The 26,910-nt window shown below is 35.4% G+C and overlaps 1 protein-coding gene across 1 annotated transcript in view; it reads right to left on the bottom strand.

Moving 5' to 3' along the window:
- Positions 1–8,273: 8,273 nt before the first annotated feature.
- LOC131876675 (uncharacterized) overlaps positions 8,274–26,910 on the bottom strand; it is a 182,120-nt gene continuing 163,483 nt past the window's right edge. The window contains exons 3-4 of the mRNA XM_059222126.1: positions 17,799–17,990; positions 8,274–8,524 (exon numbers count right to left, since the gene is read on the bottom strand). Of these exons, the coding sequence (XP_059078109.1) occupies positions 8,274–8,524; positions 17,799–17,990 (443 nt within the window). The remainder of the gene's footprint in view (positions 8,525–17,798; positions 17,991–26,910) is intronic.

Here is a 26,910-nt window from a genome sequence, read left to right as displayed (position 1 = left end):
ATTAACATACTTCCTTGGTTTGCAGTTATTACAATAAGATAAGGGAATCTCTATCTCATAAATCAAGTACCCAAAGGAGATGTTGAAGAAATTCCAACTGGAAGATTGTAAACCAGTAAGTACTCCCATGGTGACCGGCAATAAATTGAGCAAGAATGATAAATCAACGGTGGTGGATCAGATTCTGTATAGATCCATGATAGGCAATCTATTGTATCTAACTGCTTCAAGACTAGATATAGTTTGGGTTGTATGCATGGTAGCCAGATTACAAGCTGCACTTAAGCAGTCACCTATGAATGTTGTGAGCAGAATCTTTAGGTACCTACAATGGACACTCAGTTATGGATTGTGGTATTCTAAAAAAGGAAATTTCATCTTGGAAGCATACACTGATGCTGATTGGGTATGATGCATTATGATTGGAAGAGCACAAGTGGTGGTGCATTCTTTCTAGGTGACCAGTTGGTCTCATGGCATAGAAAGAAGTAGGACTCAGCCTCTCTATCCACTACTACCTATTGCTCTCAGGTGCTTTGGATGAAGCAGACTCTTAAAGACATATAGGTGGACATCACTGATCCTATTCTCATTCGACATGACAATTCAAGTGAAATCAACATAGTAAAGAATTCAATGATGCATTCCAAAACAAAGCACATTGCTATCAAGTATCATTTTCTCAAAGAAAAGGTTGAAGGACAGGAGGTGAGGATGGATTATGTCCTTGCTGGAGAACAAGTAGTAGACATTTTCACAAAACCTTTACTGGTAAGCACTTTTGAGTACCTCTGACAAAAATTGGGGGTTGTGTCTATTGGTATATGTGCAAAATATATTGACATGATGATATTGTGTTGTCATTGATGTCAATATGCTAAAGAGGGAACCGATAACATGATGAAGAGTGAATTGACATATGTGAAAAAAGGTGAAGTGGTATGCTTGTCCAAGTGAACCGGTATGATGTTGTGAACCAGTTGATATGCTGAAGAGTGAACCGATAACATGATGAAGAGTGAACCGACATATGTGAAAAAAGATGAAGTGGTATACTTGTCCAAGTGAACTAGTATGATGTTGTGAACCGGAACCGGTATGTCAGAATGAGAACTGGTATAATGAATGTTTTGTATCTAGGGTTCATATGGCATGAATACTAGCTAGTAGTCTCAGCTTCAGGGTTTCCGGTTGAAGTGTTTTGAGCCTGTGTGATGAGTTAGCATTATAATGGAGATCCGATCATGTTGCCACGTCAGCCTCATGCATGTGAAGGATCTTGCATGAAGGAGATTGATCCTATCTACCTCAGGAATGTGCAAAGTCTCTACAAACGGTGAAGAACGTGTGATGGGTTATCACCTCCAAGAAGCAGTGAAGAAAAAATGATGGAGAATGTCTTGAGATCTGTTCAAGACCATTGTATTCAAATGTAAAGTGCTCAATGGTCAGGATTCAACTGATTAATTTCTTAACCTAAGTGTTTAGGGTTTAGGGTTTATGTTGTGACCTATCTGTGTTCTATAAGGTCGATGTTGTGTTTCATGTTGAGGTTGTTGGAAAATGTTGTGTGTGTATCTAAGTGCAGAGATATGTGATTCTTACCAGACCAAATAAGAGGATTGATACCTGCATATTGTGTGTGCAGAAGGAAGGAACTAAAGCAGATCTGCATTGGCATTAAGTGCTATTACCAGATCATTGTAATTGTTAGGATTCCCACAGATACTGAGAGGGGGGGGTTGAATCAGTATCTAACCGGTAATTAGAATTTCTCAACTTAAAACATGCAGAACATATTATAATAGTGTACCGATATGCAAGAAATAATGCAATAAATAGAAATGAAAGTAACCACATAAGAAACACACCATAAAACAATATTTTAGTGAGGAAACCTGGTCTGGGAAAAACCTCGGTGGGTTTTGTGACCCACAATATTCACTTACTGGCCAATAAGGGAATATTACTTACAAGAGGGGCCTGCACATGCAGGAAGGCCAAGTGCCTAGAGCTCACTGCTCAATGGGAAGTCTCACTGACTTACAATGTGGATTATACAAATCCAATGTCTTGTATTGCTTTAAAATAGCATCTATAATGCCAGATTCAGTACTAGTTTCTGCTATGCTTCTTACATAAACCCTTTTACCTATATTTCACATAATAGCTCTGCCTAATTCTTTTCTTCCATATTCCTACAAAATGTCTACAATGATCTCTCTTATATATAAGAGTCATTTTACAACTTGCCAAGTCAGCTTACAAAGTTTTTATAATAATAAACAAAATATAATATATCAAAAATCCTGTCGGCCTCTGTGCCAATATGCTTCCTTTCTCTGCCGGTGCCGGTGGTCTGAGTGTCGGTGTAGAGTATGATCTATTGATGCCAGTGTAATGCCTTTCTGGTGCCATAGGATTGTAAGGTTGCCATCAATGACAAAACCTTCAATCACCTTCAATGTCTCATTGAAGTGTGCATATGCCAACAATAATACCTGTTGATCTTTAACTACTTCAACAGTTGGAAAATCCTTTAACTGGGTAGCTTTAACTAGCTTTCTATAAATCCTTTAACAGGGTGACTCAAAGCCATTGAGTTCATAAAATCCTCTAACAAGATAACCTCTAATAGGGTTTAACCCTTAACTGGGTATTCTAGACATCCCTTAATTGGGTGATCCCTAATAGGATCAGTTCCTAACAGAACTTGTTGTAATAGTCTTTAACCAGACTAGGCTCCTAACAGAGTGGACTTCTAAAGAGTTCAAAAAAAGCTTGTGGGTATTCATACCCACCGTGGTTTTTCCCATTTGGGTTTCCACGTGAAAAATATGTGTGTCATGTGTGATGCCTCTTTCATGTGATGCTTTGTTATTTTCTGTCAAGTGGTGAAACATGTTATGCTAGTAAATTATTGTATCTCTGATGATAGATTATCTGTTTATGTATAAGGATAAAGTGGAAATGAGGGAGTAGGTTGTATGGAAAGCTAAGTGTTGCCAGTTTATGTCTTTCCTAGTAGCATTGTGTTTAACCAGTAGTAATTTGGTTCTGACCGGTGTTAGTGATTGCCAGTCAAGTTCATTGTTTGCAGTCAAACTAGTTAGGGAAAAGTTTTTGTGCTTGTATAGATCCACCCCCCCCTCTTAGTACAGGTTTGGTACTCACTGTTCATCATTGAGTTATCAGTGTCATCCACCTAGGAAGGCTTAAATGGCTCAAGGGGAGCTTGGTACTAATGAAAGGGGGAGTGTATCATACCATTTGTCATTGTGTCAAAGGAGGAGAAATGTATAGGTATGGAGTGTCTTGCAATAAGTTGACATCAATGCCAAAGGGGAGATTATTGGCATTTTGGCATTAAGTAGTCATTGATGTCAACCGGTTTGGCAAGGTCACCGATAAGAAAGAAGGAGTTCTCGGCATGATGACAATTCACATTAGATAGAAAATAGAATGAAGGCTTATCGATAAGGCATAAACTAGGATGAAGGTTGTGTGTGTTAACATGATTGAGAAACAACTAGTAGAGAAATAAACTGGTCTAGAGATTGGCTACCTATTTATGATGAAGAGGAAGAATGTTAAAGATATCACAAACCATTGAAGGTGGAGATTTGCTATCGATATAGTGTGCACTATCAGATTAGCAGAAGAAGAAGATCTTAATGGTAAAGGTGTGTATCGGTATGAGTTTTTTGAATGTTGAAGTATGAACCTATTATGTGTCAGTGAGCTAAGTGATTGACGATGGTAATTCCACATGGAGCCGAGTTGGCAAATATACAGAGGTCAATAAAGCCACCATCGACATGGTTGGTGAAATAGCTAGTTGACATAAATGAAACAACTATAAATCACAGGATTGTAACTGACTGATGCAACTTGAGAAAGAAAGAATAACAGAGGAATATCAGGGAGTAGTTGGCACTTGGATCAATGCAAAGGAAATCCAGTTGCAAGAAGACCTCGAAAAGGAAACAATGAAAGCCTTTTATGAGTCGATAGATTTCAAGGTAGGAAATCTTGTATGTGATTGCTATCTCTTACAAGTATGTGTTTGATAATGGAAACACTATATAGATGCATCCTTGGAGTACAGGTGATCGATCCAAGATAGGCTAGATCGAATCTCATGAAGATTGTGTCAAGTAAAGAAAATCCTAACTGCTCAGTGTTTGAATGTATTCGTGGCAAGAAATCATGATGATAAATATATGAGCTCGAGATAGAGCAAGATGATGATGTAGAGAAGAAGAAGAGAAAAGAGAGATTAAGTGAAAAGAAGAATTGTTGGCCTTAGAAATTATTCTAAGAAAGTTGCAGAGAGAGAGAGAGAGAGAGAGAGAGAGAGAGAGAGAGAGAGATAACATAGGCCAAGAATCAGAGAGAGTAATTTCACAACTGGTAGTGTGAGAGTCAGTGGAAGAGAAAAGATTGTCAATTGGCAGTAGGATATTTAATCAAGAGCTACATAATTCATTTGCAACAAGAATCCTTAAATGTATCTAAATTGTATTTCAATATAAATTGCCAAGTTGGAGCTTGGTGCAGGGGTTGATGTTCCTTGGGTTGGTTCCCTAAAATAGAAGGGGTTGGTGCTCCTTGGGTTTGTGCCCAAAATCTTTGTAATTCAGTGTTTTACCTGTGAGGCTGGATTGGAGCAATAGTCTCCAGTAGCTTTTCATACCGAGGTTATTCCCACATTGGCTTTTACTCCTACATCTGGTGTTGTGAGTCGCATTTGTGTGATTGATCTCTTTAGATTTCTTTCTTTCTTTACCAGTTTGATTATTTAGTGCTTAAGTGGTTATCTAGTATTTTGATAAATTGTGGTTATCTAGTTTGATTATTTAGTGCTTAAATTGTATTTCAATATAAATTGCCAAGTTGGAGCTTGGTGCAGGGGTTGATGCTCCTTAGGTTGGTTCCCTAAAATAGAAGGGGTTGTTGCTCCTTGGGTTTCTGCCCAAAATCTTTGTAATTCAGTGTTTTACCTATGAGGCTGGATTGGAGCAATAGTCTCCAGTAGCTTTTCATACTGAGGTTATTCCCACATTGGCTTTTACTCCTACATTTGGTGTTGTGAGTCGCATTTGTGTGATTGATCTCTTTAGATTTCTTTCTTTCTTTACCAGTTTGATTATTTAGTGCTTAAGTGGTTATCTAGTATTCTGAAGTTGCTTTGAAAGTCAAAAATTTAGGAACCACTGAGTCACCCCCTCTTAGTCGTACTCTCTGTTCAACAAAACCAATCTACAGTCACTGGAGCAAAAATATGTTGAAATCAATGAAAACAACATATCCCAACAACATCAATTTCCAACAAGTTTATAGCCTCTGGTGATAAGTTTTGTGTAAGTTAGTAGATCTAGTAATTATGTTTTCATTAGAACAATGGTGATGATTCAGTTTGCGGATCTTGCAGATAATTTTTTGTGGTTGTTTTTTGTTAGAATCAGAGATCGCTGAGAGGGGGGATGAATCAGTGATCTACCAAAAATTGAAACCACAAACTTATTCTTTATCCACCGGTTAACAATACATAATAGATAAGAACATAAACATGCAACAATAAATACACAAATCCAGAACACCAAAATTTTACGTGAAAGTACGGAAAGGAAAAAAACTATGGTGGGGCTGGAATCCACAATATTAATATACTATGGCTAGGAGTACATAAATATTACATAGATGGGAATGCACTTGCATTCAGGCTCACTGCTCAAATTAAGTTTCCAAAAGGGATACAGCTCTCAAGGAAGTCTCACAAGCTTACAATAGTTTATAATGTATAAATATAATGAAATTAACTCTTAATCAACATCTAACTATGAAAAGATGAGTTCTGAATAGGATCTTAATCTCTGACTGTCTTAGCTCTACTAAATACTTTGTCTCTGTCTCTGTCAGATACCGATTAGTTTGAAAGAAAAATATGCACATGAAACTACTCTTGGTCACACTAAAATGGATCACCACACATATAACACATCAAAAATCAATTGCCAAAATGATCTTATATATCTAGACTTACCACAAAAATAATCTCCTTCAATTCGGCTTCAATAAGTGTAACGTGTAGATCAAGTCAACTTCAATCTCAAATAAAACATAGCACCGAACAAAAATATTATAACAACATGCTTCCTAATGGTCTTTCATATCATTGAGATCACAAAAACAATCACCATAATCACTAGAGTACATTCTAGATCAAAACATTATTGAAATACCTTATTTTACCCTATTTTACTGGTTAACTTCCTACTGGTTACCTCCATATTCTGGATAAGATAGATCACAACTGTTGGATCAAACCATCACAAAGAGTTTCCATCAATGACAACCCTAAATAAATAACCAACCACCGGAAGTCACCTTAAAACACAAGATGACTGTCAATTGCCAACAATCTCCCCCTTTGGCCTTGATGGCAACACCTATGAAAAATGGCTAAGTGTTGAAACCTATACAACCAGATGAAAGAATAAAAGAATTATAAGGTTTCCCCTTAGATCATAAATCCATGAATCTATGATACATCAGACTACATACTCCATATATATAATCAATCTATAACTTTACATTTTTCACCTCATCTCTCCCCATTTGATAGGAATACCAAAGATAGGGTGTGCAACAAAATTGCTTATACACATATACACACTCACCGGAGGATTAAATCTATACATGCTTCAATATATCCACATATTCCTTCTTCAAGAACCCAAGATATGTGTTCCAACGTGCTCACAACTTCTCCAAAATTGAAACAAAACTATTCAAAATATAAGTGTGAAATTCTATAGCTACAATCTCAGTAGGAGTCTCTTGAGACATGTTCTGAATGTAGTCCATCTTATGATACACTAAGGTGTCCAACTAGGGACCAATTAAGTTCTGGAGTTCAACTATTTGCTTGATCATCCTCTTATTTTCCTTCTCAAAATTCCTAATCTGCTCAGTGATATTGAAAATTTGTCCCTCAATACTGCTAGTTAAATTAGCTGTGGGATTATAGGCCTTAGAAATCTAAGCTAACTGCCCTTTATAATTCTCTATCTACTTGTTTATCTCAGTAGTAAAATTGGTCAAAATTAGACAATACTTGTAAATTTGACCACCTTCCACTAAGGCCTCATCAATCAGTTTTAACTCTTTATCTAGTTGTGCCTTATCATTAGTAATCATTTGCAAAACTATTTTAACTTTAGTATCTTTAAACTTCTCCATAGCTTGTCAAGCTAATGCTTGAGATAAAGAATCAAATTAGGTGGATGTATGATCAATTAAATTTTGAAGCTTACTTGATGAACTAGTACTTCCATCAAGTTGCAGATTTGGTACCACCTATTCCTAAACTTTAATAGATTTTTCAATGAGTTTCTTCTCTTCAGATTTTGACTCTGCTAACTCTTGACTGGCTTGCATGTGAAGAGAAATGGTAACTATCATTCTCTTTGCTAAAGACATTTGATTGAAGGGTTTATCAAAATTGATATTGAACTGGGGAAAACTCCTTAGGCTTTGGGTTTTTACAGTGTTAATTGCCACAAGTACCATAGTCTCCATTCCCTTACCCTTATCCTTATCTAGTTAATCACGTTTCACCTCTTCTTTGTTCTCTATCTCAACAGGTCCATATTTAACTTATTTAGGTGGGTCCTATGCACTAGTGTCACCACTTGGTGCACCATCCTCTACATCTAGTTGTTTATCATTTACATTTGTAGGCTCATCCTCAACAGAGTCTAATTTTTTTTATTCACCAACATCTTGTGTATCCTCTTCTTTATTTAAATTGTCTACTAGAGGATTTTTTGACGAAGTGGCATCATTTTGAGAGACAGTACCTACAAGCTGTGTCTCAGTGAGAATTTTTTACTAGATTTCACTAGTTTCTCTCCTTACTTCTTTAACTCAGCCAACCATTAGACTGTTGACCCTTTTCTTACTTTAGAATTCCTTTTTATTTGCTAACAAAGTTAATCTAACAATTTCTTCTATAGTGATACTAGTGCACTGATTAACCAGTTCACTCTCCTTTATTTCTCTATCCATTTGGCTTCCAGATTTTCTCCTAGCATCAATTAAGTTGTACAAATATTTGGGAAGATATTTTTCTAACTCAATCAATGCTCTACTAAATACATCCATATACAAAATTACAGCTTCCTCAATCTTCCTCCGATCCTTATCATTCATATTTACATAATATACAGGGATGTTCTTCAAATTTTGATCTTTAATAATTTCATCAATTAAGTCCTAAGTAACAGAGGAATAATATGATACTCTATTTTAGAATATTTCATCTTACCAGATTCTATAACCTCATCCAGATCTGATTTTGTCTTCATTCCTTTCTTAGGCTTGCCTGCCAGTATAAGATTAGATGTTGCCTTCTTCTTCTTTGACTCCTCCTTCTCACCATTGGATTGGGATTTCCGGATCACTTTAGAAAATTCACCTTTCTTCAATGCCTTGTGAATATCTAAATCAGATTTAGTCTCTGATTGCACCAAAGAAAAAACTACATAATTTCTTTATGTCTTCTGCTTCTTCTTCAAAACACCTTTCCCCTTTGCCGATACATCGGATGGCTTAGCTTCAGCAGGAGGTGTCTTCACCAGAGCGGGATAAGGTCCTGTTACCTTATTTTAATGGGAGCAGGTGTAGGCATTATTTATTTTCTTTTTCAACTACATCCCTTGCTGCCCTAGAAACCCTGACTCTTTCCTAAGGATGGCCTTCCTCAATAATAGTATCTTCTAAAATCTTTGCCACCTTCCTCTTCCTCACCAGTTTAGAGACGTTGGTGTGCAACTCCATTGATTTCTCTTTGCATGTTCCAAACCTCTCTTCCTTAGTGTCTTCCAGAGCATTCAACATGTGTTGTGAATATGCATCCAAGGTAGCCTCATCAACCTGATATCCCATTAGCATTATACATACTATCTGGGGTTGAACTGCTTCCATCAGGAATTCATCCTTGTTCACCATATTGTCCCCTCATATTTCTTGACAATTTCTTTGGGGATCCTTACTCTTTGTTTCATTTTTTGTTGAAAAGTTTTAAAGAAAGCCCACAATGCAACATTTTGATTGTCTTGGTTCCCAAGACTGTTAAGTCCTTGCTTTATTTTCTACTCAGCTAGTTTGTCATAATCCCATTGTATCCTGTCAGTTATGGGGATTTGGTTCATGAAATAGAGCTCCAAACAAATAATCAAAGATCCAAATTTAAAAACATGCTTCTTATACTATTTGATCTTCTTCAATTTTATAAACAATTCCTCCAACAACACATTGCACAGGTCATAATGACCATCTTCCTTGACCATTGTGTAAGTTCCATAGATAGCCATGTCGAATACTGAATTCAATTTGTTAGACTGATACACCTTGTGAGCAATCACCATTTTAGAAAATTTAACATCATCCTCTTTAATTGTGTTGATCTTCATCGATCGCTCATCAAACTCTGCATTGGTTAGTTTGCTCATGGTAGGGTTTGTGACCTATTGCAACCTTGGCTTCTCACCAGTTTGAATCAAATAGGTAACTGACTTAATTGCATCAGCAGTGTGTTAGGATTCCCGTAGATACTGAAAGGGGGGGTGAATAAGTATCTAACCGGTGAATTAAATTTCTTAACTTGAAACATGTAGAACATATTTAAACTTTGTAATGGTAAACAAGAAGTAATGCAATAAACAAAGATAAAAGAAACCACATGAAAAACACACCATAGCACAAAGATGTAACAAGGAAACTTGGTGTGGGAAAAAATTTGGTGGGATTTGTCACCCACAATATTTACTTACTGGCCAATAAGAGAATATTACTACTACAAGAGGGGTCTGTACATGTAGGAAGGCCAAGTGCCTAGAGCTCACTGCTCAAACTGGAAGTCTCACTGTCTTACAAAATGGATTATATAAATCTAGTGTCTTGTACTGCTTCAAAATAGCATCTGTAATGCCAGATCTAGTACTAGTTTCTACTCTGCTTCTTACATAAACCCTTAACCTATAATTCGCATAATAGGTCTGCCTTATTTCGCCAAATTACATTCTACCATAATAATCCTTACATCTCTTACAATGTTCGACAATGATCTCTCTTATATAGGAGTCTTTCACATCATGCCAAGTTGGCCTACAATGTTTTTACAATAATAAACAAAATATATTATAACAAAAAACCTATCGGCCTCTGTGTCGGTATGCTTCCTTTTACTACCGATGCCTGTAGTCTAAGTGCCAGTGTAGAGTCTAATCTTGCTAGTGCCAGTGGAATGCCTTGCCCATGTCATAGGATTGTAAGGTTTCCATCAATGACAAAACCTTCAATCACCTACAATGTCCCATTGGAGTGTGCATATGCCAACAATCTCCCCCTTTGGCATTGATGGCAACACTCGTGAGAAAATTCAAAAAGCGTGTCCAAAAATTGAAGTCCAAAAATATGTTAGCAAAAATGTGTGTACCAAAAACGTGTGAACTCCCCCTAAGTAGATGAGTCTTTACCTGATTATTTTCTCATACCACTACTCCCCCTTTGGCATGAATGACAAAGGTTGTCAAAGTGTCAATAGAGTATGGTTTCCTGTATCAACCTTGTAACCAGGTGGTTACAATTTGAAAAATATTCACCAAAATTAAATTTAAGATTTCAAGAAACTTTTTTCTATCTTTTATTTTTGCCTTTGTTCTTTGAACTGTGCCAGTGAGGTGCTGCATATGCTCTACTGATGTTTTCTATCCTTGTACTAATGCCTCAAATATTTCCTTCCTCAAGGATGCTAGATAGTCCAGTCTTGGACTTAGTCTTAATCTCATATTCTTAGCCTTGTTTATTATTCTCTCCTTTTCTCTTTCTAGATTCAATAATCCTTCCTCAAAACTAGTTATCTTTTGCTCAAAAACTGATAATGTATCAGGTGAATTAACAAAATTGTCAACAAGTTTATTTATTTCTTCTTGTACCTTGCTCATTTTCTTATCTATGTCAATTGTCAAGAAATTTGTCTTGCAGATGTCTCTGTATAGAGTTTTAAATTCCTCCAATGAGCTGCATAGTTTTGGTAGAAGTGTGTCAAATTCACTTGTACACTTCTTTATTTGGTCCTCAAAGAATTTTTGTTTTTGTTTTTCTAACTTCTCTTTGAATCCACCTTCCTTTATTTTCTCAACTGTCACTGTGTTTTCAGTAATGTACTTAGGCAAAGTGTCAAGTTGACTCAAAGAATCCTTATTATCTATGTTGCATTTTGGAGCTATCATCTTCAAAATTGGGATTGTGTCATCTATAGCTTTATAAGCTTGTGAGCTACAATCTGTTATTTTCTTCAAAGAATCTAAAACAACTTCAGTTACATTGGTTGATTTAAATCCTGTAGAAGAGGAACCAACATACTGAATTATGTCGGTGGGAGCACTATCCTTGCATTTAGTGACCTCTAGTAGGTTAGCCTTTGTTTCCATTTCCTTAACCAATGGTTCACCTTGTTCACTAGATGTCGGTGGCACTGATTCTGCATTTACCTATTGCTCTTCTGGAGAGTGTTGCTCAACTTGTGTCTCTGTTTGTGTCTCTACCTATTGATCTGTTTGTTTGTCTATTTGTTGATCTGTTTGTTGCATTGAGTTATCATCTGCCAGCTCTTCTTATGTGTTATCAGTTCCATTAGTTATCAGTGGCTCACTAGCCATATCTGTTTTACCAGTTGTGTCTTTATCTACCACAATGTTGACCTTTTGAGTATCAACATCCATAGTGTATAGTACCTCTGAATCAGGATTAGTATCCTCTTGTGATACATCCATACTATCATCTACCCATTGGTCTTCAATTGTTTGTACCAGTGGAGTATCTTGAGGTGGTGGGGGTAAATTATCAGTTATCTTTAAGCTCGAGGGACCACCAACCTTTCCTTTACCCTTATTTTTGTCCTTTTGGTAAACTTTGATAGGCTTGGGGTTCCTATACTCTTCCTGTTTTTCCTTCTCTACAAGGAATATATCCCATCCGTTTGTAGTTTCCTCTACAACCTCATTTACTCTTCCAACCATTACTGCAATATGTCGATGTGCAGTAGACAATACTGATCAGTTGGCCTCTGCAATTAGATCATCTATTTCTTTTGGAGAGTTAACTAGGTAGACAACAAGTAATTTTTCAACTTTAATTTTCTTGTCAAGCTCTACCACAACTTGTCTTCTTGCTTCCAGTCTCTTCAATACTTCATCTGGTAGTTTATCTACAACTTGCATTAAGAACTTCTTATAGATATGCAAGTGTAAAATAACAATGTTTTCAACCTTTTCTTTATCATCTGCTGATAGTGAGTCATACAATTTATTGATGTTTTTAAGTTTTCCTTCTTCTATGATTTCATCTAACAATCTATCAATCAGAGAAATATTTTGTTGAGTCTTTTTCTTTGGTGTCAATTTCTTCTTCTTAGGGTTTGTCTTCTTAACCAGGGGCCTCGTTGCCTATTGTTTTTGCCTGGTTCTTCTTGGTGAAGGAGTGGATACCGGTGATGGTTCTCTTTTCCTTACAACTCTTTTGAATGCTGCAGGCATATAACTTTCTGATGAGGTAGCTACCGGTGAGAGGTGAGTTTCAAGTTGTAGTGCCTCCAACTCATCTTCAGTGATACCGGTTTGTTTTAGTACATCTTCTTTGATAGCCTTTGCCTGTCTTGAGCCTCTCCTCGCAGTTGCTTCTACTTTCTTCACTCTTTTCTTGGATTGAATTTGACTTTCAATCATTTCTGCATTGCCAAATACTTTTTCCTTAGGTTCCTTGGGTGCTTCAGAAGGGCTTTAGTGTATGTCTCAATGATGTGGTCATCGGTCTCATAGCCCATTTCAGTAACCTAGATTATTCCTGGGATCACAGCTTCCATCCAGATCTCATCTTTCTTGATCACAAAACATATGTCATCCTTGTATTTATCCACAATTTTCTCTGATAGTCTGACTCTGGTGTTCATTCTGGCCTTTAGTGTTTGAAAATGCTCATCAATATTCTTTTGTTTTCTTTCACCCATGTTGTTGAACAATTCTGATAACTATTTCCTAGCAGTATGTCAAATCCAAGGTTTTTGTTGCCTATACAGGGACCCTATTTGGTTATGTGTAGCATTAAGCATACAAGTAAGTTGCCAAATCTAAATTTTCCTTTCTTATCCTTCTTAGTCTTCCCTAAATTGTCAATCAATTCATCCTTTAACCTTTCACATACATAAATTTTCACATTCTTCTTAACCATGTCATGTGCACTTTTTATGAAAAAGATGGAAACTAAGTTCATTCTGTTTGCATGAGTTACTTTGTAGCCTAGAATCATGCTAATGAATCTTACATTTATGTCGGTTACATCATTAACCGTCAAGGACCTTTTGTTGGATGTTGCACCTGTTACGTTTGTTACTAGGTCATTTGGGACCTTCTTTATCTTGTCTAGTCTGTTACCAGTGGAAGGTAACCCTATTATAGCTTTCACAACCTCCTTCATAATTTTATGAACCGAATCAAGCCAAAAGAATGAACCATGTACTCTACTCAACACTATCCTAATAACTTTGTTAGGAAAGTCTGGAATGCTAATGATTTTAGTGAATCCTAGGGTTTCAACAATTTTATGTTCAGGTTTCACATTTTCAGAATCATCACATATAACAATTTTGTACATGTTTTTGATTTCTTCATCTTCTAATTCTTCTATATGGCAATGGATATAAATTCTAGGGTCTTCTGCATAAACAACTCCTTTGGGAATTTGGGAAAAATTACCTACATTATCATCCTTCTTTTCTATCTTAGAAACTAGCTAAAATACGGGCCTAGGGCGCTTGATCACTTCCACAATAGTAGGGTTTGCTATGAATTCAGGTATAGAGGAGGATGCCATGATTATAAATACATTTTTCTACCTTTGGAAAGATTGATTGCTGAAATGCTTTGCTTCCTTGCTCGAAATTCCTTAGCTCTAGAGATTTTGTGCTCTTTGAATGCTTGAATTCTTAGTGAAGTCAAATGGAGCCAAAACCACTAATTTATAATGTTAATTTGCCAACTACCACATTTAATGTATGTCGGTTAAGTAGTCACTTAACTTTGTTTGCCGGTATAGAAGTAATTTTCCACTTTTCACCATCAACTGAGGGAATAATAACATATTTCATATTGATTGCCAAACCCTCAAAGAAATTTATTTAATTGGATGAAGAGACTCCTGCCAGTGGAGTACTACTCTATTCTGCCAGTGGAGGAGTATTCCTATCCACATTCAGTTCCGATTTCCTGATCCATTGTTTTAAAAATTCATGCTTAACTTCTTCAACTTTTTCTTTTCCTTGCAAGCTAGGAACTTTGTTGTTTGTCAGTGCAGACTTGCTTCTACAAAATTTAGCAATATGCCCACTTTTGTTAAATGCATAACAGGTCACATTATTTGTCTGAATAGCCTTTCCATAACCTATGCCAGTTTGTGTTCTGTATTGATTAGATAAGTGTCCAAATCTTCCACAAACATAACATCTAACATTCATTCTGCAATTTTTAGAGTTATGACCAATTTTATTGCATTTTGAGCATTGGCCGGTGGGTGTGTTGCTATTCTGAAGTTGCTTTGAAAGTAAAAAATTTAGGAACCACTAAGTCACCCCCCCTCTTAGTCATACTCTCTATTAAACAAAACCAATCTGCAGTCACTAGAGAAAGAATATGTTGACATCAATGACAACAACATATCCCAACAACATCAATTCCCAACAAGTTTATAGCCTTTGGTGATAAGTTTTGTGTAAGTTAGTAGATCTAGTAATCATGTTTTCATTAGAACAATGGTGATGATTTAGTTTGTGGATCTTGCAGATAATTTTTTGTGGTTGTTTTTTGTTAGAATCAGAGATCACTGAGAGGGGGGGTGAATCAGTGATCTACCAAAAATTGAAACCACAAACTTATTATTTATCCACTGATTAACAATGCATAATAGATAAGAACATAAACATGCAATAATAAATACACAAATCCAGAACAGCAAATTTTTTATGTGAAAATACGGAAAGGAAAAAAACTATGGTGGGGCTGGAATCCACAATATTAATATACTATGGCTAGGAGTACATAAATATTACATAGATGGGAATGCACTTGCATTCAGGCTCACTGCCTAGAGCTCACTGCTCAAATTAAGTTTCCCAAAGGGATACAGCTCTCAAGGAAGTCTCACTAACTTACAATAGTTTATAATGTATAAATATAATGAAATTAACTCTTAATCAACATCTAACTATGAAAAGATGAGTTCCGAATAGGATCTTAATCTTTGACTGTCTCAGCCTCTGTAAGATACCGATTAATTTGAAAGAAAAATGTGCACGTGAAACTACTCTTAGTCACACTAAAATGGATCACCACAAATATAACACATCAAAAATCAATTGCCAAAATGATCTTATATATCCAGTCTTACCACAAAAATAATCTCCTTCAATTTGGCTTCAATAAGTGTAACGTGTAGATCAAGTCAGCTTCAATCTCAAATAAAACATAGCACTAGACAAAAATATTATAAAAACATGCTTCCTAAAGGTCTTTCATATCATTGAGATCACAAAAACAATCACCATAATCACTAGAGTTCATTCTGGATCAAAAAATTATTGAAATACCTTGTTTTACCCTATTTTACTGGTTAACTGCCTACTCGTTACCTCCATATTCTGGCTAAGATAGATCAGAACTATTGGATCAAACCAACACAAAGATTTTCCATCAATGACAACCCTAAATAAATAACCAACCACCGAAAGTCACCTTAAAACACAAGATGACTGTCAATTGCCAACAATCTCCCCCTTTGGCATTGATGGCAACACCTGTGGAAAAAGGCTAAGTGTTGAAACCTGTACAGCCAGATGAAAGAATAAAAGAATTATAAGGTTTCCCCTTAGATCAGAAATCCATGAATCTAAGATACATCAGACTACATACTCCATATATACAATCAATCTATACACTTTACATTTTTCACCTCATCTCTCCCCCTTTGATATGAATGCCAAAGATAGGGTGTGCACCAAAATTGCTTATACATATATACACATTCATCGGAGGATTAAATCTATACATGCTTCAATATATCCACATATTCCTTCTTCAAGAACCCAAGATATGTGTTCCAACGTGCTTGCAACTTCTCCAAAATTGAAACAAAACTATTCAACATATATGTGTGAAATTCTATAGCTGCAATCTCAGTAGGAGTCTCTTGAGACATGTTCTAAATGTAGTCCATCTTATGATACACTAAGGTGTCCAACTAGGGACCAATTAAGTTCTGGAGTTCAACTGTTTGCCTAATCATCCTTTTATTTTCCTTCTCAAAATTCCTAATCTGCTCAGTGATATTGAAAATTTGTCCCTCAATACTGCTAGTTAAATTAGTCGTGGGATCATAGGCCTGAGAAATCTAAGCTAACTGCCCTTTATAATTCTCTATCTGCTTGTCTATCTCAGTAGTAAAATTGGTCAAAATTAGACAAGACTTGTAAATTTTACCACCTTCCACTAAGGCCTCATCAATCAGTTTTAACTCTCTACCTAGTTGTGCCTTATCCTTAGTAATCATTTGCGAAAATATTTTAACTTTAGTATCTTTAAACTTCTCCATAGCTTGTTGGGCTGATCCTTGAGATAAAGAATCAAATTAGGTGGATGTATGATCGATTAAATTTTGAAGCTTACTAGATGAACTGTTACTTCCATCAAGTTGCAGATCTGGTACCACCTATTCCAAAACTTTAATAGATTTTTCAATGAGTTTCTTCTATTCAGATTTCGACTGTCCTAACTCTTGACTGGCTTGCACGTGAAGAGAAACGGTAGCTATCATTCTCTCTGTTGAAGACATTTGCTTGAAGGGTTTATCAAAATTGATATTGAACTAGGGAAAACTCCTTAGGCTTTGGGTTTTTATAGTGTCAATTTCCACAAGTACCAGAGTCTCCATTCCCTTACCCTTGTCCTTAACTAGTTAATCATGTTTCACCTCTTCTTTGTTCTCTACCTCAACAGGTCCATATTTAACTTATTTAGGTGCCTCCTATGCACTATTGTCACCACTTGGTGCACCATCCTCTACATCTGGTTGTTTATCATTTGCATTTGTAGGCTCATCCTCAACAGAATCCAATTTTTTTTATTCACCAACATCTTGTGTATCCTCTTCTTTATTTACATTGTCTGCCAGAGGATTTTTTGACTGAGTCGCATCATTTTGAAAGATAGTACCTACAAGCCGAGTCTCGGTGAGAATTTTTTTCTAGATTTCACTAGTTTCTCTCCTTACTTCTTTAACTCAGCCAACCATTAGACTATTGACGTTGTTCTTACTTTAGAATTCCTTTTTATTTTCTAATAAAATTAATCTGACAATTTCTTCTATAGTGATACTAGTGCACTGATTAACCAGTTCACTCTCCTTTATTTCTCTGTCCATTTGGCTTGCAGATTTTCTCCTAGCATCAATTAAGTTGTACAAATATTTGGAAAGATATTTTTCTAACTCAATCAAAGCTCTACTAAATACATCCATATACAAAATTACAGCTTCCTCAATCTTCCTCTGATCCTTATCATTCATATTTACATAATATATAGGGATGTTCTTCAAATTTTGATCTTTAATAATTTCATCAATTAATTCCTATGTAAATAACGGAGGAACAATATGATACTCTATTTTAGAATATTTCATCTTACCAGATTCTATAACCTCATCTAGATCCGATTTTGTCTTCTTTCCTTTCTTAGGATTTCTTGCCAGGATAGGATTAGATGTTGCCTTCTTCTTCTTTGGCTCCTCCTTCTCACCATCAAATTGGGATTTCCGGATCACTTTAGAAAATTCACCTTTCTTCAATGCCTTGTGAATATCTGAATCAGATTTAGTCTCTGATTGCACCAAATAAAAAACTACATAATTTCTTTATGTCTTCTGCTTCTTCCTCAAAACACCTTTCCCCTTTGCAGATACATCGGATGGCTCAGCTTCAGCAGGAGGTGTCTTCACTGGAGCGGGATAAGGTCCTGTTACCTTATTTTAATGGGAGCAGGTGCAGGCATTATTTATTTTCTTTTTCAACTGCATCCCTTGCTTCCCTAAAAACCTTGACTCTTTCCTAAGGATGGCCTTCCTCAATAATAGTATCTTCTAAAATCTTTGCCACCTTCCTCTTCCTCACCGGTTTAGAGAACTTGGAGTGCAACTCCATTGATTTCTCTTTGCATGTTCTAAACTTCTCTTCCTTAGTGTCTTCCAGAGCATTCAACAAGTGTTGTGAATATGCATCCAAGGTAGCCTCATCAACCTGATATCCCATTAGCATTATACATACTATCTGGGGTTGAACTGCTTCCATCAAGAATTCATCCTTGTTCACCATATTGTCCCCTCATATTTATTGACAATTACTTTGGTGATCCTCACTCTTTGTTTGATTTTATGTTGAAAAGTTTTAAAGAAAGCCCACAATGCAGCATTTTGATTGTCTTGGTTTCCAAGACTGTCAAGTACTTTCTTTATTTTCTACGCAACTAGTTTTACATAATCCCATTCTACCCTGTCAGTTATGGGGATTTGGTTCATGAAATAGAGTGCCAAACAAATAATAAAAGATCCAAATTTAAAAACATGCCTCTTATACTATTTAATCTTCTTCAAATTTATCAACAATTCCTCCAACAACACACTGCACATGTCATAATGACCATCTTCCTTGACCATTGTGTAAGTTGCATAGATAGCCATGTCGAATACTAAATTCAGTTTGTTAGACTGATACACCTTGTGACCAATCACCATTTCAGAAAATTTAACATCATCCTCTTTAATTGTATTGATCTTCATCGATCACCCATGAAACTCTGCATTGGTTAGTTTGCTCACGGTAGGGTTTGTAACCTGTTGCAACCTTTGCTTCTCACCATTTTGAATCAAATAGGTAACTGTCTTAATTGCATTAATAGTGTGTTAGGATTCCCACAGATACTGAGAGGGGGGATGCATCAATATCTAACTGGTGAATTAAATTTCTTAACTTGAAACATATAGAACATATTAAAACTTTGTATTGGTAAACAATAAGTAAAGCAATAAATAGAGATAAAAGCAACCACATGAAAAACACATCATAACACAAAGATTTAATGAGGAAACCCACTGTGGGAAAAACTTTGGTGGGATTTGTCACCCACAATATTCACTTACTGGCCAATAACAGAATATTACTGCTACAAGAGGGGCCTGTACATGTAGGAAGGCCAAGTTCTTAGAGCTCACTACTCAAAATGGAAGTCTCACTGACTTACAAAATGGATTATATAAATCCAGTGTCTTGTATTGCTTCAAAATAGCATCTATAATGCCAGATCCAGTACTAGTTTCTACTCTGCTTCTTACATAATCCTTAACCTATAATTCGCATAATAGATCTACCTTAATTCGCCAAATTTCATTCTAAGATTAATAATCTTTACATCTCTTACAATGTTCTACAATGATCTCTCTTACATAGGAGTCTTTTACATCATGCCAAGTCGGCTTACAATGTTTTTACAATAATAAACAAACTATATTATAACAAAAATCTTGTCGTCCTCTGTGCCGGTATGTTTCCTTTTACTGCTAGTGCTGGTAGTCTGAGTGCCAATGTAGAGTCTAATCTTGCTAGTGTCGGTGGAATGCCTTACTGGTGTCATAGGATTGTAAGGTTGCCATCAATGACAAAACCTTCAATCACCTACAATGTCTCATTGGAGTGTGCATATGACAACAATCTCCCCCTTTGGCATTGATGGCAACACTCATGAGAAAATTCAAAAAGTGTGTCCAAAAATTGAAGTCCAAATATATGTTACCAAAAATGTGTGTACCAAAAATGTGTGAACTCCCCTTTAGTAGATGAGTCTTTACCTGATTATTTTCTCATACCACTACTCCCCCTTTGGCTTGAATGACAAAGGTTGTCAAAGTGTCAATAGAGTATGGTTTCCTGTATCAACCTTGTAACTAGGTGGTTACAATTTGAAAAAGATCCCCCAAAATTAAATTTAAGCTTTCAAGAAACTTTTTACTATCTTTTATTGTTGCCTCTATTCTTTGAAGTGTACCGGTGAGGTGTTGCATATGCTCTGCCGATGTTTTATGTCCTTGTACTAATGCCTCAGATATTTCCTTCCTCAAGGATGCTAGATAGTCCAGTCTTGGACTTAGTCTTAATCTCAGATTCTTAGCCTTGTTTATTATTCTCTCATTTTCTCTTCTTAGATTTAGTAATCCTTCCTCAAAACTAGTTATCTTTTGCTCAAAAAATGATAATGTATCAGCTGAATTAACAAAATTGTCATCAAGTTTACTTATTTCTTCTTGTACCTTGCTCATTTTCTTATCTATGTCAAATATCAAGAAATTTGTCTTGCAGATGTCTCTGTATAGAGTTTTAAATTCTTTCAATGAGCTGCATAGTTCTAGTAGAAGTGTGTTTAATTCTCTTGTACACTTCTTTATTTGGTCCTCAAAGAATTTTTATTTTTGTTTTTCTAACTTCTCTTTGAATGCATCTTCCTTTATTTGCTCAATTGTCACTGTGTTTTCAGTAATGTACTTAGACAAAGTGTCAAGTTGACTCAAAGAATCCTTATTATCTATGTTGCATTTTGGAGCTATCATCTTCAAAATTGGGATTGCATCATCTATAGCTTTATAAGCTTGTGAGCTACAATCTGTTATTTTCTTCAAAGAATCTAAAAGAACCTCAATTACATTGGTTGATTTAAATCCTATAGAAGAGGAACCAACATACTGAATTCCTTTAGTGGGAGCACTAGCCTTGCATGTAGTGACCTCTGGTAGGTTAGTCTTTGTTTCCATTTCCTTAACCAATGGTTCACCTTGTTCACTATATGCCAATGGCACTGATTCTGCATTTACCTATTGCTGTTTTGGAGCCTATTGCTCAGCTTGTGTCTCTATTTGTGTCTCTTCCTGTTGATCTATTTGTTTGTCTATTTGTTGATCTATTTGTTTCCCTAAGTTATCATCTACCAGTTCTTCTTGTATGTTATCAGTTCCATCAGTTACCTGTGGCTCACTAGCCATTTCTGTTTTACCGATTGTGTCTTTATCTACCACAATGTTGACCTTTTGAGTATCAACATCCATAGTGTATAGTACCTCTAAATTAGGATTAGTATCCTCTTGTGATACATCCATACTATCATCTACCGGTTGGTCTTCAGTTTTTTGTATCGGTAGAGTATCTTGAGGTGGTGGGGGTAAATTATCAGTTATCTTTAAGCTTGAGGGACCACCAACCTTTCCTTTACCCTTATCTTTGTCCTTTTGATAAACTTTGATAGGCTTGGGGTTCCTATACTCTTCCTGTTTTTCCTTCTCTACAAGGAATATATCCCATCCGTTTGTAGTTTCCTCTACAACCTCATTTACTCTTCCAACAATTAGTGCAATATGTTAGTGTGCAGTAGAGAATACTAATCGGTTGGCCTCTGCAATTAGATCATCTATTTCTTTTGGAGATTTAACTAGGTAGACAACAAGTAATTTTTCATCTTTGATTTTCTTGTCAAGCTCTACCACAGCTTGTCTTCTTGTTTCCAGTCTCTTCAATACTTCATCTGGTAGTTCATCTACAACTTGCATTAAGAACTTCTTATAGATATGCAAGTGTAAAATAACACCGTTTTCAACCTTTTCTTTATCATCTACTGATAGTGAGGCATACAATTTATTGATGTTTTTAAGTTTTCATTCTTCTATTATTTCTTCTAATAGTCTATCAATCGGAGAAATATTTTGTTGAGTCTTTCTCTTTAGTGTCAATTTCTTCTTCTTAGGGTTTGTCTTCTTGACCGGGGACCTCACTGCCTATTGTTTCTGCCTAGTTCTTCTTGGTGAAGGAGTGGATACTGGTGAAGGTTCTCTTTTCCTTACAACTCTTTTGAATGCTTCAGGCATATCACTTTTTGATGAGGTAGCTACTAGTGAGAGGTGAGTTTCAAGTTGTAGTGCCTCCAACTCATCTTCAGTGATACCGGTTTGTTTTAGTACATCTTCTTTGATAGCCTTTGCCTATCTTAAGCCTCTCCTCATAGTTGCTTCTACTTTCTTCACTCTTTTCTTGGATTGAATGTGACTTTTAATCATTTCTGCACTGCCAAATACTTTTTCCTTAGGTGTAATGCCCCACTAGGAAACCCCTAAGGGTTTAAGTCAAAAACACTCAATAGAGTGTAAATATTTTTTTTTTTAAATAATAATATAGAGCGTTAATGAAAAGTTACAACATTAAGATAGTTTGGAGTTATCTAAAACTAGATAACACAGCGGAAGGCTAAATGATCCTAAGGAGTTTCCCAACGTGATTACATAACCTTACACCTAGTTCAACTTGCGTCAATTGATCTATTAAATCTGGATATCTTAATTGTGAGATAATGCATAAGACATGATTATATATATGTTCAATGATTTGACATCTTATAATAGATAGGAAGCATTCATTTACTTTGGGTGGTTAGGAGGCCATCGTGAGGTTATTTACTCAATGCACATTAACACCTATTTAATTTAAGAGGCCTTCCTTAAGGTTCAATGATAAATATGACAAGTTCATTCATTGGGTTTTAAGATAACCACCCACATTTGATGTTTTTCTTAAATATTAAAAGTATGGTTAATAAGATGAGATGCATTCATTAAGGGTTAATCTACAATTAATAGAGTGAGGACCCTTCATTTGATTTCATGCATAGCCAACTAATGAGTTGCAGTTCTTTTATGAAAGATAAAATGTGAGTAGCCATAGAATTCATTGAAGTCTTAATAAAGATAATAGATGGCTAAATTCATTAAGGTGACAATGTATTAGGACACATGAGAGTATCCCTTAAATTAAAATATAGTTAGCAAGATGATATTCATCATTACATGATTAAAACATGAGTACATAGTGACGTTCTTTCATTAGGATTAAAGTACAATTATCTTATTACATGTCACTCCTTTTTCGTTAAATGAAGTTAATATGAATATATACATTTACTAAGGTTGAGATAAAATCAACTATACAATTACTTCCCATTTTAGTTCAATTTTAGCAATCATAAGGAATTATTTTTATAAGGGTTATAATATGGATATCTAGTTGAGTTTGCTCAATTATCAAATTAATCTGGTAAGGATTATTTGTTAAGATTAAAACATAAATAACTAAACAAATTTGTCCAATGTAGTGAAGCATAATTTAACATGGCGTACTCATTTAAGGAGATAAAAGTAAATACCTATATGATGTTCATCCTTTAGATTTCAACTTAGAAATTATAACATTAATTCTATCTTTGTTTCCCATACTCATTTGTTCAATTTACGTGCTTAATAACAAGTTAATCCAATAATGTAACCCAACAAGATTCTTTCCACTGATACTACTTTTAATTCACAATTTCAAAATAGTTTTCCATAATCTTAATTACAATCCTCTTATGAACCTAATTACTACATTTGCCAAGATGAATAATTTTATGCACTTAGATTTAAATTCGTTAATTTCCATCATACACCTTACAAGATAACAACCATACATGATAACTTAAAGCATGAAATAAAGAAAACTAAAACATCGCATAACACAGATATGATCTCGGAGTTCACCCCTAAAGGGCTACATCTCCGGGTCTGCTCAACTGCAAGACCCCTTTGGTATTATATCGTTAGGAATACATAATTGATAAGTCTTTCACATCTTGCCACTTAGGCGAATACAATCAATATACAAATAACCACCTTGGTCCATAAATCCTAGTTGTCTTCCACGTAGAAGCAAAATCAATAGTGCATGCTACAAGGAAGTACAAGGTCCATTGCCCAACAGTACCCTATTTAGAGACCTAAGACTTAACAAGTGTCCCAATGACAACATGACAGGGTCCAAACAATTACATCAAGGTTTTGCCATCACTTTAACAAAGAAAATACAAATCTTAAACTTATAACTTTCCAACTCGATACATTGTCCAACTTCCATTCATTTTACTAGCATATCGATGAAGTAATAACAAAATATATGAAGATAATTTAGATTCAAATTTCATACTCTCCTATACTATAGTTTTCATTTCTAAAATTCTCGGAAGATCTGAATCATTCAAATCGAAAGACAATGCTTATTTAAAAGAAATACAATGTCTTATTAAAATATATTTCATAACGTTAGCAATGGTGTTTTATTTCAAAGGACTCATATACAGACAATATTTGATCTCTTCTCCAAGGATACTTCCCTATTAGATTTGGTTCCAAAATTAAATGTAACCAATATAAATTTAACAATACATGACTAATGAATTTTTATTTTCTTAATTAAATCAACAAATTCATATATACACAAACTTCGTATTTAATATATATATATATAGACAATATTTAGCTAATTACAAACTAATTTCAAATAGAATAAACCTTCCTACTATATACTACAAAATCCTTTTTTTTACATAGCCCATGGCATATATTATAATTTTTTTTTTTTCTTGTTTTAAAACAAATTATATATATAAAAAAAAATATCATAAAACAATTTTTTTTTGTTTTATTTTTTTCAAAACCTACCTGCGGGCCCCACCTCCCATCTCGGGAGTGGGTGGAACCCGCACGCAGGTCCCTGTGGCCCACAACGTGGATGCAGATCCCTGCGAAACCACACTGTGGGACGCAAGTCCCTGCGAAACACACTGTGGTTTTCGCAGGTTCCCTGCGGCCCACAGCGTGGACGCAGGGTTCCCTGCGAGCCACACTATGGTCTTCGCAGGTTCCCTGCGGCCCACAGTGTGGACGCAGGGTTCCCTGCAAGCCACACTATGGTCTTCGCAGGTTCCCTGCGGGCTACGGCGGCGCCGCGGGGAAGGGGACGGGTTGAGCTTCGGCTCCCCCCCCGAAAACCCTAAATTTTATTTTATTTTCTTTTTTTTTTAAATACTTTTTTTTTTGTATGTAATTTTTTTGTAATACAAATCTAGCCCGTTTCAAGCAATTTTTTTTTTTTTCTTTTTAAAATCACATAATAAAATAATTGAAATAACATAAAACCCCCATTGGCCATTTATCACAGTCAAAGCCTTTTTTTTTTTTTTTGTATTTCCAGAATGTATAAGCAAGGATTGGGAAAGATTTTCTCGCTTCAAAATGTCCAAGTAGCCATGTCAAAACTTGAATCCAAGAACAAACAAGCTTCCAAAACTGAAACTAAAACTCAATGACCATTTCTTTTTCCAGCATTTCATGGAGAACTTTCAACTCTTTTTTTTTTTATCCAACAAATAACAAGAGGGTGGGTTGGAATCCTACCTCATGACGCATTCCGGGCAAGAAATTTGATGATGAGCTCCACCTGCAACTCCAAGCAAATCCCCCATTTTTCCAAAAATTTTCCCATCTCCATTTTTTTTCTTTTCCAAAAAGATGACCCCAAAAGAAGAAGAACCCCCAAAAACATTTTCAAACTAGGTTAAATGAGAAACCCTATTTTTGCCCTAATATTCAATTTCGAATTTAGGCATTTATTTTTAAAATAAAATAAATGAAAATGAAATTGGAAGTCACTCATTTCCATTATTTATTACATCTTATTCACTTTCCTTATGAAAATTAAAATGCTTCTATTTCTTATTGAGTTTTAAATTTTAATTTCTCAATATAAATTTTAGGCCTACTTCAAATTTTGAAACTATTGACCGGGTAAGGCGTTTTGATTAATTTAATTTTCTAAAAATCAATCTTTTATACTATATCAACTTTACAAGTAAAAAGGAAATAATTTCTTTTTTAATAATAAAATTTACCCTTTCTATTCCAAAATGCGAAAATGATGAATTTATTTCTATTTCCCTAATGACTTTAAATCTTTCCTTTCTAAAACGCATAACTCATTAAATTCATTATTTTAAAATTAGCTATTAAATTAACTTGCTATAACATAATAAAGCGACCTTTTTAAATGAATGACTAATCTAATGCAAGAGTCTTATTTATTCTAATTTCTCAACTACAAATGCGTAAATGAGCACATTAATCCAAGTTAAATACCTTAAGCTTGCTACAATAATGATTAAAGCGATCTCTTTAAATTAACGATTAATCATATAAAAGAAAACTACCTATTTTAAATTTTCTACATTACTAATGCGTACATCCACACATTAAATTGAATTGAATATTTAGAATAACAAACTCCACTTACCCTGCGCAAGGAACACAAATCGAGGAAGTCCACCAAATCACACGACACGCAACCCAACGAAGAGAAAGCCCCCACAAACCACACATGCGATGCTCACTTGACCATGGCTAAGACAAGACAAGAGTTTTATAACCACCACATCCGAATTCTAAGGATGAAGGAGGTATACTCAACCCTGTAAATCCCAAAGAAGATGAACCTCGCCCTAGGCGGTGTTGTACCTGCAATCTCCTGCACCCATGAATTCATGCAAGCATACATATACATATACATATTCAATGAAGGCGTTAGCTCGAGATTTATCACAAGAGTTAGGAAACAATTACATATACACAACAATCGATGCAAAAGCACAATAATAGGTATGCATGATTATTTATATTATCTAAACTACACATAGCACCACGGTTAACCTACCATTCAAGAATGCCACATAGGAAATCAACCAAGTTCAAATGGGTATTACCAGTCTGACTAGGGTAGGGGCATTACATTAGGTTCCTTGGGTGCTTCAGAAGGGATTTAGCATATGTCTCAATGATGTGGCCATCAGTCTC

This window comes from Cryptomeria japonica, chromosome 6, assembly GCF_030272615.1.
Source record: "Cryptomeria japonica chromosome 6, Sugi_1.0, whole genome shotgun sequence".
Classification (NCBI taxonomy): Eukaryota; Viridiplantae; Streptophyta; class Pinopsida; order Cupressales; family Cupressaceae; genus Cryptomeria; species Cryptomeria japonica.
This window is presented reverse-complemented; position numbering and strand designations above follow the sequence as displayed.